Genomic DNA, 14,343 nt, shown 5'->3' with positions numbered 1-14,343 from the left:
TTCTTTACCCAGAGGTTGTGCCAAACCTCCTTCACTGTAGGTATGTGATATGTATGTGATACTTATAGTTGTGTAGCATAGTAGGTCAAGCAAGTTATTCAAACAACAAAATGGGAACTTATTAACATATTATTAACTGACCAATTAATAAAACCAGCTCTTACTATCAACATTTCACTATTACCATATTGTTTTCTCTACATGTGTGCTATTTTGAGTTTGACATCAGCATCATTTAATAGCCAGTCAAACTCTATGTGTAAGTTCCTTATACTATAACAAGTCTGCAGTTGCAAACAGTTTATAAATGGATTTTGGTCCTGGGTCCCAGATAAGTAATCAAATAGTCCATTGGAGAGGTCTCCCTATTGAATTAAAGAGCTAAAAAGACAAATAAAATGTTGTGTTGGAGGAAGGTTTTTCACAACCTGGCAACCAAAAAGTTGTTCTGGCTAATATCCGTGAAGCATTAGTAAATGATTTATCACAAAGCTGTACCAATACTTAGTTGTATTTCATTAATTCCTCAAACATAAAATGTGATTTTAAAAAAACTAAACCAGAAAAATCACTATATGTCTATCCTGTGCCAAATCACATTCTACATATATTTTTACTAATTAGGTCATTTCTCGGGCTTGTTATTTGCAGTGCAGGTTTTTAAACAGATTATGTACGTGTTTACGTCCCTATTAAAGTGTCCTATACGACGCACTTCATACTCATATTATGCTGTATGTTTTACAAAGCGGCTTTCATCAATGTTGTGTCACAGTTATAACTGCCCTCTGTTGTGATTACATTAGAAGTGATTGGGTGAGCCCCTGTCACGTGGCCATCCTTCGACAGGAGTTTCCACGACAGCTGAGTAGCAGCTAAATGCGTTTTTTTCACCTGTAACATTGAACCTTTTCAACTCCACTGAGTCGAAGTTTCGTAAAATGGGAGACAAGAAGAGTCCCACAAGGTAAAAGCGTCGCTGGTATCTTTGAATGAAGACTCCACTGGGTCGTTTGAAAACAGAGAGCTCGGTCAATGGATGGAGCTGTTTTACTGAAGTGTTCATGGCGGCTGGCTGCTGGTTTAATACGGGGCACTGTGTAAACTGAAAGCTCCCTTCTCAGTGACTGACTTCTGAGCAGAAAATGCTTCCTGTTGTGGCGTTTCTTTTCCGTTCGGGTCATCTTTATCAAACAGGTTGTCTTTGAAATTACTGTTGTCATTGAAAACGTGCCGCTATCACTGTGTTTTTGTTTTGTTTTTGTCTGAAGGCCAAAGCGGCAATCTAAGCCATCCTCCGACGATGGGTACTGGGACTGTAGCGTCTGCACGTTCAGGAACAGCGCTGAGGCGTTCAAGTGCATGATGTGTGATGTCAGGAAGGGGACGTCAACACGGTAAGAGTGACTGTAGCCGTACATTTTTAACCATCAAACCAGTGCTCAAGTGTTTAATCAGCTTCAGCTGTGTGTAGCCTGAATTCACGAAGTCATTTTATGCTAAGGAAATGCGAGACTCAACTGCATGATTTAAAAGTACATTCATTATTAGAAACACCTATCTGTTGCAACAGTCCTGCAATACATCCTAAGGCAAGGTTGTAATGTTCGGGTTTTTGTTTAAACTGTTCGAGAGTTTCTGATTTAGCTTCACGAAGACTAATCTTTGGTCAGGGCCAAATCTACAAGTGAGGACACCGAGGCCATGTCCTTAAGTATTTTTTCTGTGAATTGAGAGGGATTCTGCAAATTCGACTAGTTCTGAGAGCTACAAAAAGAAAAGATTCAGTGTTTTCACAAGCTTTCGACCTTTACAAGTTCATGTTGTGAGAAAATGCACAAAATACACCCAACAGTTGACTGAATAAATATAGTCTGGGGTGAAAAGTTTATTTGAACATTTTTTTGTTCTTTGTGTCTGGTCAAAATTGAAGGTTGTTGTGGGGAGTATTTTTGCCCTGTTTGTTATATTATTAAATTGTATTGCATTATACTGAGGTGATATATCAATGGGGGTAGGGGAGACTAATTATTAGAAACACTTGTCTGTATAATGCAATAGAGTTCAACAGCACCACAAACCACAGCTTCCAACATGACCATGGACTTAAATCAATACCTCTCTATAAAAGTTTTTCAACAAAACCTAACGTGAACTTTCATAAAGTAGGATTTATTGCAGGTCTCCTGTATTAGATTGTATTAGTTTTAGCTAGGTGGACCCAATGAACTGGCAAATGAGTGTTTGTTTGGTTGCTTTAGCCGAAGTTGTGACTGAGAGTAAGCCAGGCTACAAATTTACAAAAAAATGTATCAATTACATTAAATAGCATAACATATCATAACATAATTTCAATAATCCGAGTGATTTTTGCTGATACAGGTACTTGTCAGGCGTGTGAAAATGATTAATGGCTGGAAATCTACCCACAAATTTCTTTATCAATACATCATAGAGTCTATTTAAAGCTACTGGTCAGAGGATTGCTTAGACACATGATATTTTTGAAAGAGGAAAAAGTGTCTGAAAGCATTTCTTGTCAAGGGCAGTCATGAAATACCTCTATATTCTAATTCCTGACCAGTTTGACTGCACTGTTGTGTTGTGTTGTGAATTTCTCAAAAGACCACATACTTGATCACTGTTTTCTATGTATGCAGAGTAATCTTGAGTGACCATAGACAGTATATGCACTGAACTGCTAAGCAACAGTGTCGTAATGGCATCTTTCACCAAAACTGAAGGCCATCACTCTAAAACTTTTCACCAATGCTTCTGAAATAGAAAGGGAAAGGAACTTGGAAAAGATTAAACATTAAAATGATGATAGCAGGGGAAGCAAAAGAGGGAAAAAATGTGACTGCTTCAGTATTATAGTGTCATATGTTGGGTTTTCCATGAAGATTGTAACTGTCAAGTTGCAGTGCAACCAATACCATACAGGTTTTTCTAGACTGTGACATGCATGTATTGAAAATTACAAACATAAAGCATGGCAAACCTGAATTTGAGACTAGATGTTTCTTTCAGTTCCATTTCTGGGACCTGCAGCCAGCAGGATTAAATGACCATTGTTTTCCGGATCATGTAAAGAAGCAGATAGTGGTAGTCTTACATAGTCAGATCTACAATATTAATACCCTGACCTTTCTGCATTGCTAGTGCGTGAGAAAAGTCACGCTGAATCCACTGATGATCTGACTTATGCTAATTCCTTAAGGAATTTTTGTATGTACCTCAACACCTGTCAGAATCATAGTTCGATGGAGAGGTTCACACATTTTCAAGTCTTAAAAAGGATAAACAAGGATCAATGTTCAACAGGTTTTGCCTGCTGTAATCCTTCATCCTGTTCAGACTGGCTTTGAAGAGATCCCTTCTTTATATACTTCCACTAAAAGAGATGGAGTTCTGTACAAAAAAAAATTCCAGTTTATCTTGAGTTATTATGAGGCTTATACCCACTTGATATAACCCAGACTGCTGAAGATTCATATTAACTTCAGATAAACTTCAGAATTTATTTTTACACAGAATGAGGACTGTAGATTTTGTGCCTAATCACTTACATTGGAATCAAATTAAGAGGGGTGATCTCTTCATGGCCAGGAGGAATGATGATTGAAAGCAAAACCTGTTTCGGTTTACATATGGGCACCTGGCTACTACTTTAAGACAGTACTGACAAACTGTGAACCTATACTTTAACGTTTTGTCAATTTTTTAATTTTAAATGATTGTTGTAAGCAACCTGCTTCTCCTGCTTATATTAGTTACACAGCTTAGCAGTTTAAACCACCCGCTCACCCTATTTACAGGGGCCAATAAGGCCACTAACTTTCTTTTTATGTCTCTTTCAGAAAGCCGCGACCTGTTTCTCAGCTGGTTGCTCAGCAAGTAAATCAGCAGTTTGCACCACCCGCACACCTCAAAAAGGAGAAGAAAGAAAAATCAGAGAAAGACAAAAGTGATAAAGAACCAACACTGAAAAAGAAAAGCCATAAAAAGATGAGGTAATGAATTCATGTTTTCAAAAAAATTGCAGAATAGCTCATCATATTCTGGTTTCCACCAGTCAGTTTTCAAACCTGTTTTGTGTGTGTTTCTCTCTTCACCAGGCCCAGGTTAAAAAACATAGACAGGAGCAGCGCCCAGCATCTAGAGGTCACAGTTGGAGACTTGACTGTAATAATCACAGACTTTAAGGAGAAAGCCAAACCCACATCCACTTCAACAAGTGCTGCCTCAGCAGACCAACACAGTCAAAGTGGCTCAAGCTCTGATAACACTGAACGAGGGGTCTCCAGATGCTCTTCGCCCCGTGGAGAAGGCTCGTCGGTGAACGGAGAGACTCACTAACCTTCACACTCCCAGTCAGCACAACTCATCCTTCTGCACTCTCAACAGCCTCAACCAGAGATTAAACTACAACATGCACATTTTTTAAAAATAATACTATAAATGCCGGTATGATAGCATTCACTTCATTTGGGGTCGTATTTTTTCACTGCCTTCCCATAATGATAAATACTTCAGGAGTCAGGACGTCAGAACTGTTTCAGCAAAACCTATTATGATGAACTGAAAAGAGCAACAGTAGCATTAAATCCCGGATGTCAGTGGAACTGTGCCACACGTTGTGGTGACTTGTCTTTCAACAACTCAGTGTTACATCAGTGTCACACTCAGTTGGTCGTTGCTGCACAGAATAAATGATGCCATATGAAAGAAATGTGAAGAAGTCATCTCAGAATTGTAGATTATCATTGAATTTTGTTATCGTTATTTGCACTTAATGGCATCCTATGTTCATGATAACATTTTTTAGCATTATTTCCACTTTGCCGTTATCAGTGAATCATAACACTGTTGGTCACTGGCCTTATCCAGCTCTCATTTTATGCCATTGGATGCAATAATTTTTTTTCATTGTCTTAACATTTGAGTAAAAATATTGAACAGTTATTCTAAGTATGCTTCTCCTTCACTTGGTAGAGTTGAGCATGATTTAATCTATAGAATGGTTTATATTGTACAATAATGTTGAATAAAATGAGATGTAGATACTTGGATATGTTTTTAAAATTTTCATTATAAACAGGAGCAAAAACATGGATTTCTCATAAGTTTTCCATATTATGATTGTATGTTGAATTTGTTAACCTATTTTCACATCATGACTGATATGTTCCTTAAAGGCAAGGCATGACAAGGCTACAGACTTGGGATTTAACTTGTTCAGATCAATCAATGAGTTGCACACTCTTCACTGTACTGTATGTGTTTTTGTTATTACCCTCAAACATATTCTTTATACTTGTTGCACTTGGGGGGAAAAAAACTGCAAATCGTGTCTTAAAGGTCCTAAAAGCAGTGGTGGAAAGTAACATATTACATTTACTTATGTACTATTCATAAGTACAACTTTGTATTGTAGCATGCTACTTAATACTTCTACCTGACTGCATTTTAGAGGGAAATATTGTACTATTTAATCCATTTATTTGACAGATGGGTGCTTTGCATACTGAGATTTTACAAAAAAAACATGATCAGTTTATAAAAAATTATGTATTGATATGGATTAAACAAGTCAGCTACAACATTAAATGCTGCTTAACCATCCATTATTACAATCCAGAGAAAATTTACTTTTGAAAGTTAACTAACTTCCGTACCCTAGAACTTTTACTTGTGGCAGGGTATTTTCTACATTGTGATATTGGTGAGTAAGTAAAGGTTCTGAGTACTGCACCACTACATCTGAAAAGTAATGAAAAAAAACCAAAGGGGGGAAGTGTATAAAAAGTTACAGTGACAAACATATTGTTAACTGTCACAATTTTTGAGATCTTGCATCCTGCAATCGTCTGGCTGCTGTGTTCAGTATTCACACAACTTCACCAATCCTCATTTGAAACCACTAAGTTAAGGAGGTTATGATACCATCACTTCTACCACAGTGTTTGTAGACCCACCATAATGGTGCCCATCCTGTGTCACATATTGTGAAAGACATGCATGTATGTACTTATGCACCATGTTTTGAGTCTTTTGTAGCTACCTGACTTAACAAATCTTAAAATATAGCTGTTTAACTGTACACTCACACTTTACTGACAGATGGCTGATCAGACGAAACACACGTGAAACAGCAGTGGGTGGGGCGGAAAACAGTAAACACCAACTGTGCTCTTTGGTTTACCTCCTGACTTGACTTATGAGATGTTAGTACACCGGATGGTAGCAAAGATCAACAAAAATGAATCGATAGCTCAGAAAACTTGAAACGCAAAATGCGATGCTATCTTCACGCATTTCTCTTGTGCATGGTCTTCACCTTCTGTTCACTCTTGTATGTGTTCAGTCAACTAGCCTCCACCTTCGAGGACAGTGAGGAGTGGAACCTGAGAGAACAGGGGATACCCGAAAGGAACAGTCATGATACCGGGCACATTCTCAGGAAAAGGCCAGGACTGGCAGGCCTCCGAGACCGTGAAGAAGGGCTTGACAGGTAGCTTAGCCGACTATGTTGCTTCCCTTCATTTCACAACTGACATGAGTAGTGGTTAGCTGTAGCTACACTTGCAGATGCTATTAAGTTAGCCCAGTGAGGACAAAAATCTTGTAGTTATAGCTAACGTTGCAGTTGAAACGTTTGTTGACATCTCACGTCTAACGTTAACGTTACTTAATTTAGGTTAGCTACCGGGCTAATAATAATTTAACCAAGATGGAGAACTTCAGATATATTTTGCGTTTTAAATGTTCTGTTTTGCACCCACTGTCTTTAACGATATGTGTTCATAATTGCTAATGCTGTCTTTTTATTAAATCTATTAACTACCACCTGTTAGCTAGATAATTAATTAACCATTTACGTTGCTGCTAACTAATTCTCTGCCTCATTAGCTCTCGGCTGGATTTTCAATACCGCCATCTGTTGAACAACTAACTCTAGGAAGCAGTTCAGGAGTGATTTAATCCCTAAGCATCAAGGTCTGATGTCCGAGAGATTAATTTAACTTTGAGGATGGCAAAGCTCACGTTTTCATTCTGACAGGTGTAAATCACTGTCAGTTTCTTACTGGAATCCATATTGGAGACTGCCTGCTGATGTTTGTGGAGTGAACTGCTTATTGGAATCTACTCTTAGGTATGACTGATTTTGTGCATCTCTATAAAAGATAACAGTGACCTTTAATGATCCATAGATTTAAATTTTCAACTTTCACTTACTTCCTAGATCCACAGTTCGAAGTAAAGTCTAAGCCTATTGCTGCTATCTCAGTGTGCCTAGTGACTATTCTTGAGTTGTTGAACTCATAAAAACAAGTAGTTCTATGAACTCAAACATGCTGACAACTCAGTCAGCGATAACCGTTAGTTGATAGTGTAAAGCCATCTCACTCTGAGTACTATTAGGCTGTGCTCTGGGGGAAAATACTTTTCTTTACATTATATTATAAACATTATCTGTTATGTTTTTCATAGAATTACATTCTTACATATGCTGCCAATATGCCACTGACAGACTGTTCATAATCTCCAATCCCATACACAGTAATGCAGTCATGGGAGGAGCTGAAGCTATAGCTTTTCTGGATTCAAAGTCACAGTTTTATCTCAGGGTTAGCAAAGAGAATGATAATACAGGTCTTGGGGCATTCTCAAAACTGTCTGACCGTCCTACCACTTGATCTATGGTCGGCTTCCAATACTATGACACATATATAGAGATATGTTCTTTTTAAATTTATGAGTTCCAATCTTGAGAATACTAGTTTACAAGGAACACTTGGGGGCAGCACAAAGCATGAGTGATAGTACATCTCTTCATTAAATCAAATGACAGTTCCAACCCTACAGGGCTGTCAACTGAGCCTGCTGATGTCTCCATAACTTTGTTCACTCCTGCACATGTCACTGAATCCATGCTCTTGTAAAAAAAAAATAAAAAAAAATAAAAAAATCCAGGGTTAATTAGTGAATCATTTAACTTTGTCTTTGCTCTTAGAGAGAGGTCAGGCTCAGCAGTCAAGGAACATAGTGATGAGAGGAGTCACTTGGCTGTGGTGGCCTGTGGCCCCAGGCTAGAGGAGACTCTCACCATGTTGAAGTCTGCTGTTCTCTTCAGCAAAAAGCCTCTCCACTTTTACATCTTTGCTGAGGAAAATCTACATCACAGCTTCAGAAGTGCAGTAGGTGTTCTCCCATTGTTGTCCCCAACACCACAAACATTTTCATGTACTTCTGTATTAATTTGCTTGAGTTTCTTAAAGCTATAGTCCAGTTATAACAGAATGTGTGTAAATTATTTTCTGTGCTCTTTGTTCTTATCTTTTCTTAAAGCTGGACTCCTGGCCTAGGACAGTTCAGAACAAGTTTAAGTCCACCATCTATCCCATCACTTTTCCCAAGGATAATGCAAAAGAGTGGAAGAAGCTCTTCAAACCTTGTGCGTCTCAGAGGCTCTTCCTGCCAGTAAGCCTAGTCATCTTCCATACATAAAGTGTGATGCAATGGTTACACATTTTCAACATATTCTGAGAATATTGCTGTCTTATTTCCAGCTGATCCTGAAGGAGGTGGATTCTTTGCTCTATGTGGACACAGATATCCTTTTCCTGCGGTCAGTAGAGGACATGTGGGCCCTGCTTTCTCGGTTCAATTCAAGCCACTTAGCTGCCATGGCTCCAGAACACGAAGAGCCACGCATTGGCTGGTACAACCGTTTTGCCCGTCACCCTTATTATGGCAAGACAGGCATCAACTCAGGTGTCATGCTCATGAACATGACTCGCCTCAGGGAGAAATTTTTTAAGGTAATGTGCAGGTAGATGATAGTTTTTTTATGTGTTGTCATCTAGTAGTATTCAGTATGTAAACCTCTGTCAGCTGGTGGAATGTACTACACGTTCCTACTTCATGTTGCCAATTTAATATACTAGTGTCTCATTACAGCAGCATTACAGAATATGGAAAAGGACTATGCAGATGTGAAACATCTAAAATGAAAAATAAAAAAATGGAAATGTTATTATTTCCAAGTCTTCTCATAATTTCCAATGAATGTTTATGCGAAATGTTATGGCTCAAAGTTGATACAAATGTAACTACACATTTAATGCAGGCTGCGTCAGTGTTGATAGGCTGTGTCAGTTAACTTTTGATATTTGTTATAAAGAATACTCTATGGAGTAATATATTGTCATATTATTAAACATTAACATTTTAACATTGTGTTGATTTAGAAATATGTAGAGATGTGTGAAATTTTGAATATTTTGAAAAGTAGTTGTGAATACTAAAGGTTGGGTCTCAGTAGTGGCTGTCCCACCAACATTGACCAGTTGAGGTCACTCTTGTAATTCCTTTCTAAAGCCTCACAATGAGCATACTTGTTTGACAGATGGAACAGTTTCTTTGAGTTGAGGTGAAGTGTTAACAAAAGAATTAATTTCCCAGAAATGCAGGTTCATGGTTTCCTCATGCAAAATGATATGAATAATTTAATGTTATGTGTTTTGTCCTTCTAGAATGACATGACAGCAGTTGAACTGCGGTGGGAGGAAATTCTGATGCCTCTTCTCCAGAAGTATAAACTCAATATCACCTGGGGTGACCAGGATCTTCTTAATATCATATTTCATCATAACCCAGGTTCATGCAACCACATAATCACAAATATTTTGAGTTATGAATGTTACGATAGTTCAGAACACCAACTAGGCTTCACTAAAGACCTTTTGGTTGTTGTTAAATCATCGATTTAATTAGGTTCTTGTTGAATGAACTCAGTTATTTAAAATCCTCATCAACCCAACCGAGCCTCTTGCTGTGTTCCAGAGAGCCTGTATGTGTTCCCCTGCCACTGGAACTACCGTCCAGACCACTGTATCTATGGCAGCAACTGTCAAGGGGCTGAACAAGAAGGTGTCTTCATTCTCCATGGTAACAGGGGAGTGTACCATGATGACAAGCAGCCAGCCTTTCGAGCTGTCTACGATGCCATCCAAAAGGTAGAGAAAGCCTCAACTAACCAGAAGTCTGTGGTTTCTCTGAGCCCCCACTGTAAAATAAAAAAATTGTATTCCCTGATGGGCTCTTATTTGTTAACAAATGCCAAGTCTTGCAAAATAATAGAATTATGTATATTCATTCTCCCAAACCACTATATTGAGAGTACTCCAGACACAGGCAAGTGGAAAACTTAATGTAAGTTATTTTTCAAAGGCTTTGTTTATTCTATTGAGTTTTTATAGACTGTCTTTCTTGTGCCTCTGTTTGTTTAGAGGACAGTTGTGTAGACAGACCAGACTATTTGGAAAAACATTTACTAGTCATTATGTCATCAATAGGCACTCCAGACCATTGCTTTTCTCTTATGGATGCTTCCTTCCACCAGTGCTTAATCAATAGGCTGTTAAACATTTCCGTCATTCTGTCTCAGCTCTCCCAAACCAGACAAATCATCCCCACCCAGTTTCGACCAGTGGAAGGCTCGCATGAGATGTTGTTAACTGTAAGGCTAAAATTCATGTGGTTCGTTGCAGATTTGATGCAACCTATAATTCAAGGCACTTATTCTGGCATTTCTTTGGGCGCACTACTAATTGTGGTGTCAAACTTGTCCAGGTCAAAATAGGTCTGGATTCGTCTGAATCATTATTGGTAGGTCAATGGTAAATAATTCGTAAAACAGTCAGTGTCGCCATGACCAAGAATTATTTGACAAAAATAAATATATTTAAAAACTGTATTTTTATGCTCATTTTGTCCATGTTTACTATTAATCATGACTGATTTATGTTGTGCTAGATGATAAAAGGAAAACTTAAATGGTTAGTTAAAGAATAAGACACTGACACTGTTCTATTCCTATTGTTAAGTCTCATTACAAGGCCAAAATCAATTTTGTCCATGTCTCCAAGACGGAGACGAATTTTCTCCAATTGAAGATATAAATCTGTAAAAATGGGTCCTGAATATTTTTATTTCGATCTTTAAAACCTAAATAATTTCTTGGTTGTGTTTTGACACCTTCTGTAAAAGCTAAACATTTCCAGGATTGTAGCATGCTTAAGTTAGTGTGACACCCAGCAGAGCACTGCCAGTGTATGGCATAAAAGAAGGCAGAACCTGTCTGTCAGATTAACTCGAAATGCTTTTCAGCTTTTAGAGCGTAAAAGTCCACTACACATCCATCATCAGTGACAAAGCAAGTCAGCCGCAGAGCTCTCTCACTGTTATGGTAGCTCGCCTTCGATCTGCTCTTTTTGATTCCAGCACACCGGTCAACGTGCAGGCAGCACTGGGTAGAGCAAGGGAAGCTTCATTAGTTGGTCTCCATCCATTACCGCCACAGGGCCCAGCCTGGCCACTATCAGCGCGGGCAATGTTCTCAGCCATTAAGTAAACGAGCAGGCTTCATTATGGGGCACTCGGCCCCCACGCCTCCATCAGTCTCTCCGACAGCACAAACACACGTACAGCATACAAGACAGCACACACCGGATTCCAAATGATTTTAGGAGGTTGAAGAATGCTGTGGTTCCTCATTAGTTATCATAAAATGTGTTCTGTATTAAGTAGATGAATGTAAGATATGGGACTTTGTTGTACAATTAGCTTATTAAAACAGAGTCTGGTCTGACTGAAGAGGGTTTCATCCTTTGTTGTTATAAGCTATGTTTTGTTGAAGCTTTTATCAACTCTTCCTGTTGCTCCAGCTCCCCGGGCCCCCTCCCACTTTGTTCCCACTCAGTCCTTTGAGGACAGCATCCTAAAGCCCAGAGCAGGCAATTCTGGAGGAAACTCTCATTTCCATCCCACCAAGAGCCCAGCTCCCATGGCAGGCTCTCCCAGCCAGCAGAGGAGCTTGCAATAAAGGGCACTACCATTACCCAGCCAAGCCCACAGAAGAGTTGTAAAATTTTTAGTGCTGATGCTAGTTTGAGACATCATGATGGCTGTGTGGACAACGCACCAGCAGCATCCACATAAAAATCAATAGGAGGCTGTTAATGGTGTTTTATTGCCTACCGCAGTATATGAACGATAATAAAGAAAGTGTGCTTTGAGTAAGCTAATGCCTGGCCAACCTGGAGTCAAATGAGTCGCTGTAAAATAGTGATTTCTTCCTATTTACCAAAAGCCTCGACTGCTCATATTAACTGGCTGGAGAGCTGGAAGCTTTATCTTTGCTGTTTACCTGCTGACACAAAAGGATGCAATAATGAAGGGTATCTGGAATTCTACAGCAGTAGCTATCACCACTGCTGTCACACCCTACTGAGCCCATTCTTGTATCATTCTGGTAATAGATATTCATCATCCAAACACAGTGAATTGACAGATATGAATCAAATGCAGAGTGTTATTGTCTTGAGCTGACAGTGACAAATGTGACTCTTAATTCATCTGATTGAAATGCAGTTTATTGTTCCATCATGGCTGTCACGAGAGGAAACAGTAGTTAAAACACATATTTCTGCTTGATTTTTTTTTTTTTTTTTTTTTTTTCTCCGGAGCAGGAGAAGAGCTGAAATTAAAGTGAAACATAACTGTACAACAGCGGTAAAACACTGCAATAAAGTCTGGTGTTTATGATTATTACCAGATCTCTCCAAATCAGAAATATAATACCTGCATCTTTTTCTTTTTCTTTTCATCACAGTACCCGTTTGGTGAAAACATGGAGGCCTCACTGCTTCAGCCACTCGAAGCGTCGCTCCAGGCCACCACACATACCTACTGTGGAAGAGCCAGCCACCTGTTTACCAAGAGGTTAAAACAGAGTATCATGTCTGTTCATCAGGATATCACACAAAGCAGACAATCAGGTCACTACTTTAATACCACTCCATGAATATCATCTAATGTCTCTGTCTCTGACGAAGATCGCTGGATTGAAGACACTCCTGTGGAGCCAGTGGGACTCAGGTCAGCACGGAACCATGTTTACAAGCTACATATCATTACTGTGGAATTGAGGAAAGGTAGTCTGTGGAACAGGTTTGTACATGTTGGTACATATCTGTCCAGTGAACACACAACCAGATACCAGATCGCAGATCTTTTGGACTTCATACCTGATAAGAAGGAGACTTACTATATTTCAGACAATCAGGTGGTATTATTGTTATTATTATTATTTTTTTTATTTTTTATTTTTTTTTTTAGAAAGAGCCTACAATTACTTTTTAAAACTGTCCAAGGTCTTTGTGAAAAAAGAGAGACAGCAGGGTACTTAAATACGCTATTGTTATCAAGAGTATTTTATTAGATTTGTTTTAATATAATTTTGCGTACAGGCTTTGTATTAGTGTTTTTGTCTATGCACTATATCATAGAAAAGGGTACTCATTAGCTACACAGGAATGTTCTTTGGTTTTTTTTTATTGAACTTAACAAGTTTTAATTAAGAAAACTTTAAACTCATAGATCAGTATTTATTATTGTCTGACCTCTGTGACAGGAAGCACTTTGGATGTTTGACATGAGGCTATCATTTCATATACTCTGCCATGGGAGTTCTCAAAGCCTTGTTTGCTGTACATTGTAGTAGCATTTAAGTAATTTCAGTAACTTAACCAGTATCAGCACATTTTCCTATAACTGAAACTGTGTCATAGAAAGCTAGTTAGTTTCTAATCAAACCAGCTAGTGTCATGAAATCTGCTCCAAGGCAGGTTTATCAAACATTTGCACTATTTGTTAGAGATAACAATGTAATCGATGATTGTAACAATTTAAAATCTGTGGTTTTAGTATTGACTGAAAAAAAAGTATAAACATTCAAATGTATGGGAAATAAATATTTTAAAAACTTTGAACACTTTCAGATGATTAAACATTTTTAAGGCACCTATGATACAGTATGTAGAATTTCTAAAATATGTATGCTCGCTGTGTCAAAGCATTTTAAATTTATCTCCCAGTGAAGTAAATATACACTATGTTTAGCTCCAAATATACTTTATATTAAGAGAAAGAATTTTTAAAAGGGAAGATGAATTAAGGTGTAATGAAATTATTTTCACGCTGAACTGAAATGCTTAAATTTATTTGGGAAGCTCTGTTCTCTGCTCTAGTTTCTTCCATTTGATTTTACTATTGTTACTAATCCTTTTGCATCAGCCATCATAACCGCTTTGCATAAACTGTACTTGTTGCCCACTCACTCCACAAAGACTGATGCATGAGCCATGTCCTAGAAGGCAGCAGCAAGCTGAAAATAAGAAATCAATGTGTGAGTGTGAAGACTTCAGAAAGTGTTGTTAGATGGCCAAAAAGGAGCTGATGTGTCTGGGTCAGTAGCCTCTGGCTCTTCATTTCACA

At 38.3% G+C, this 14,343-nt stretch overlaps 2 protein-coding genes across 3 annotated transcripts; both read left to right on the top strand.

The window, feature by feature from the left end:
* Nucleotides 1-825: 825 nt before the first annotated feature.
* On the top strand, nt 826-5,072 carry LOC111650360 (YY1-associated factor 2-like). The gene is made up of 4 exons (XM_023400235.2): nt 826-967; nt 1,272-1,397; nt 3,861-4,013; nt 4,119-5,072. Exons 1-4 carry the CDS (start codon nt 942-944, stop codon nt 4,357-4,359), a joined length of 546 nt encoding a protein of 181 aa, XP_023256003.1. The 5' UTR covers nt 826-941; the 3' UTR covers nt 4,360-5,072.
* A 1,105-nt stretch (nt 5,073-6,177) lies between these two features.
* On the top strand, nt 6,178-13,838 carry gxylt1a (glucoside xylosyltransferase 1a). 2 transcript variants are annotated; one of them, XM_023400361.2, is made up of 8 exons: nt 6,178-6,514; nt 7,064-7,156; nt 8,018-8,201; nt 8,353-8,484; nt 8,574-8,825; nt 9,540-9,663; nt 9,850-10,022; nt 12,680-13,838. In XM_023400361.2, exons 1-8 carry the CDS (start codon nt 6,297-6,299, stop codon nt 12,869-12,871), a joined length of 1,368 nt encoding a protein of 455 aa, XP_023256129.1. In that variant the 5' UTR covers nt 6,178-6,296; the 3' UTR covers nt 12,872-13,838. The 2 variants fall into 2 exon arrangements, with proteins under 2 accessions (XP_023256129.1, XP_023256130.1); XM_023400362.2 differs by lacking the exon at nt 7,064-7,156 and having other exon boundaries at nt 6,180-6,514.
* Nucleotides 13,839-14,343: the final 505 nt, after the last annotated feature.

The sequence above is a fragment of the Seriola lalandi genome, unplaced genomic scaffold (assembly GCF_002814215.2).
Source record: "Seriola lalandi dorsalis isolate HSWRI2012SDOR001 ecotype SW California unplaced genomic scaffold, Sedor1 jcf7180002052274, whole genome shotgun sequence".
In the NCBI taxonomy this organism is placed as follows: domain Eukaryota; kingdom Metazoa; phylum Chordata; class Actinopteri; order Carangiformes; family Carangidae; genus Seriola; species Seriola lalandi.
The sequence above is the reverse complement of the archived record's forward strand: the minus strand, read 5'-3'. Positions and strand labels throughout refer to the sequence as shown.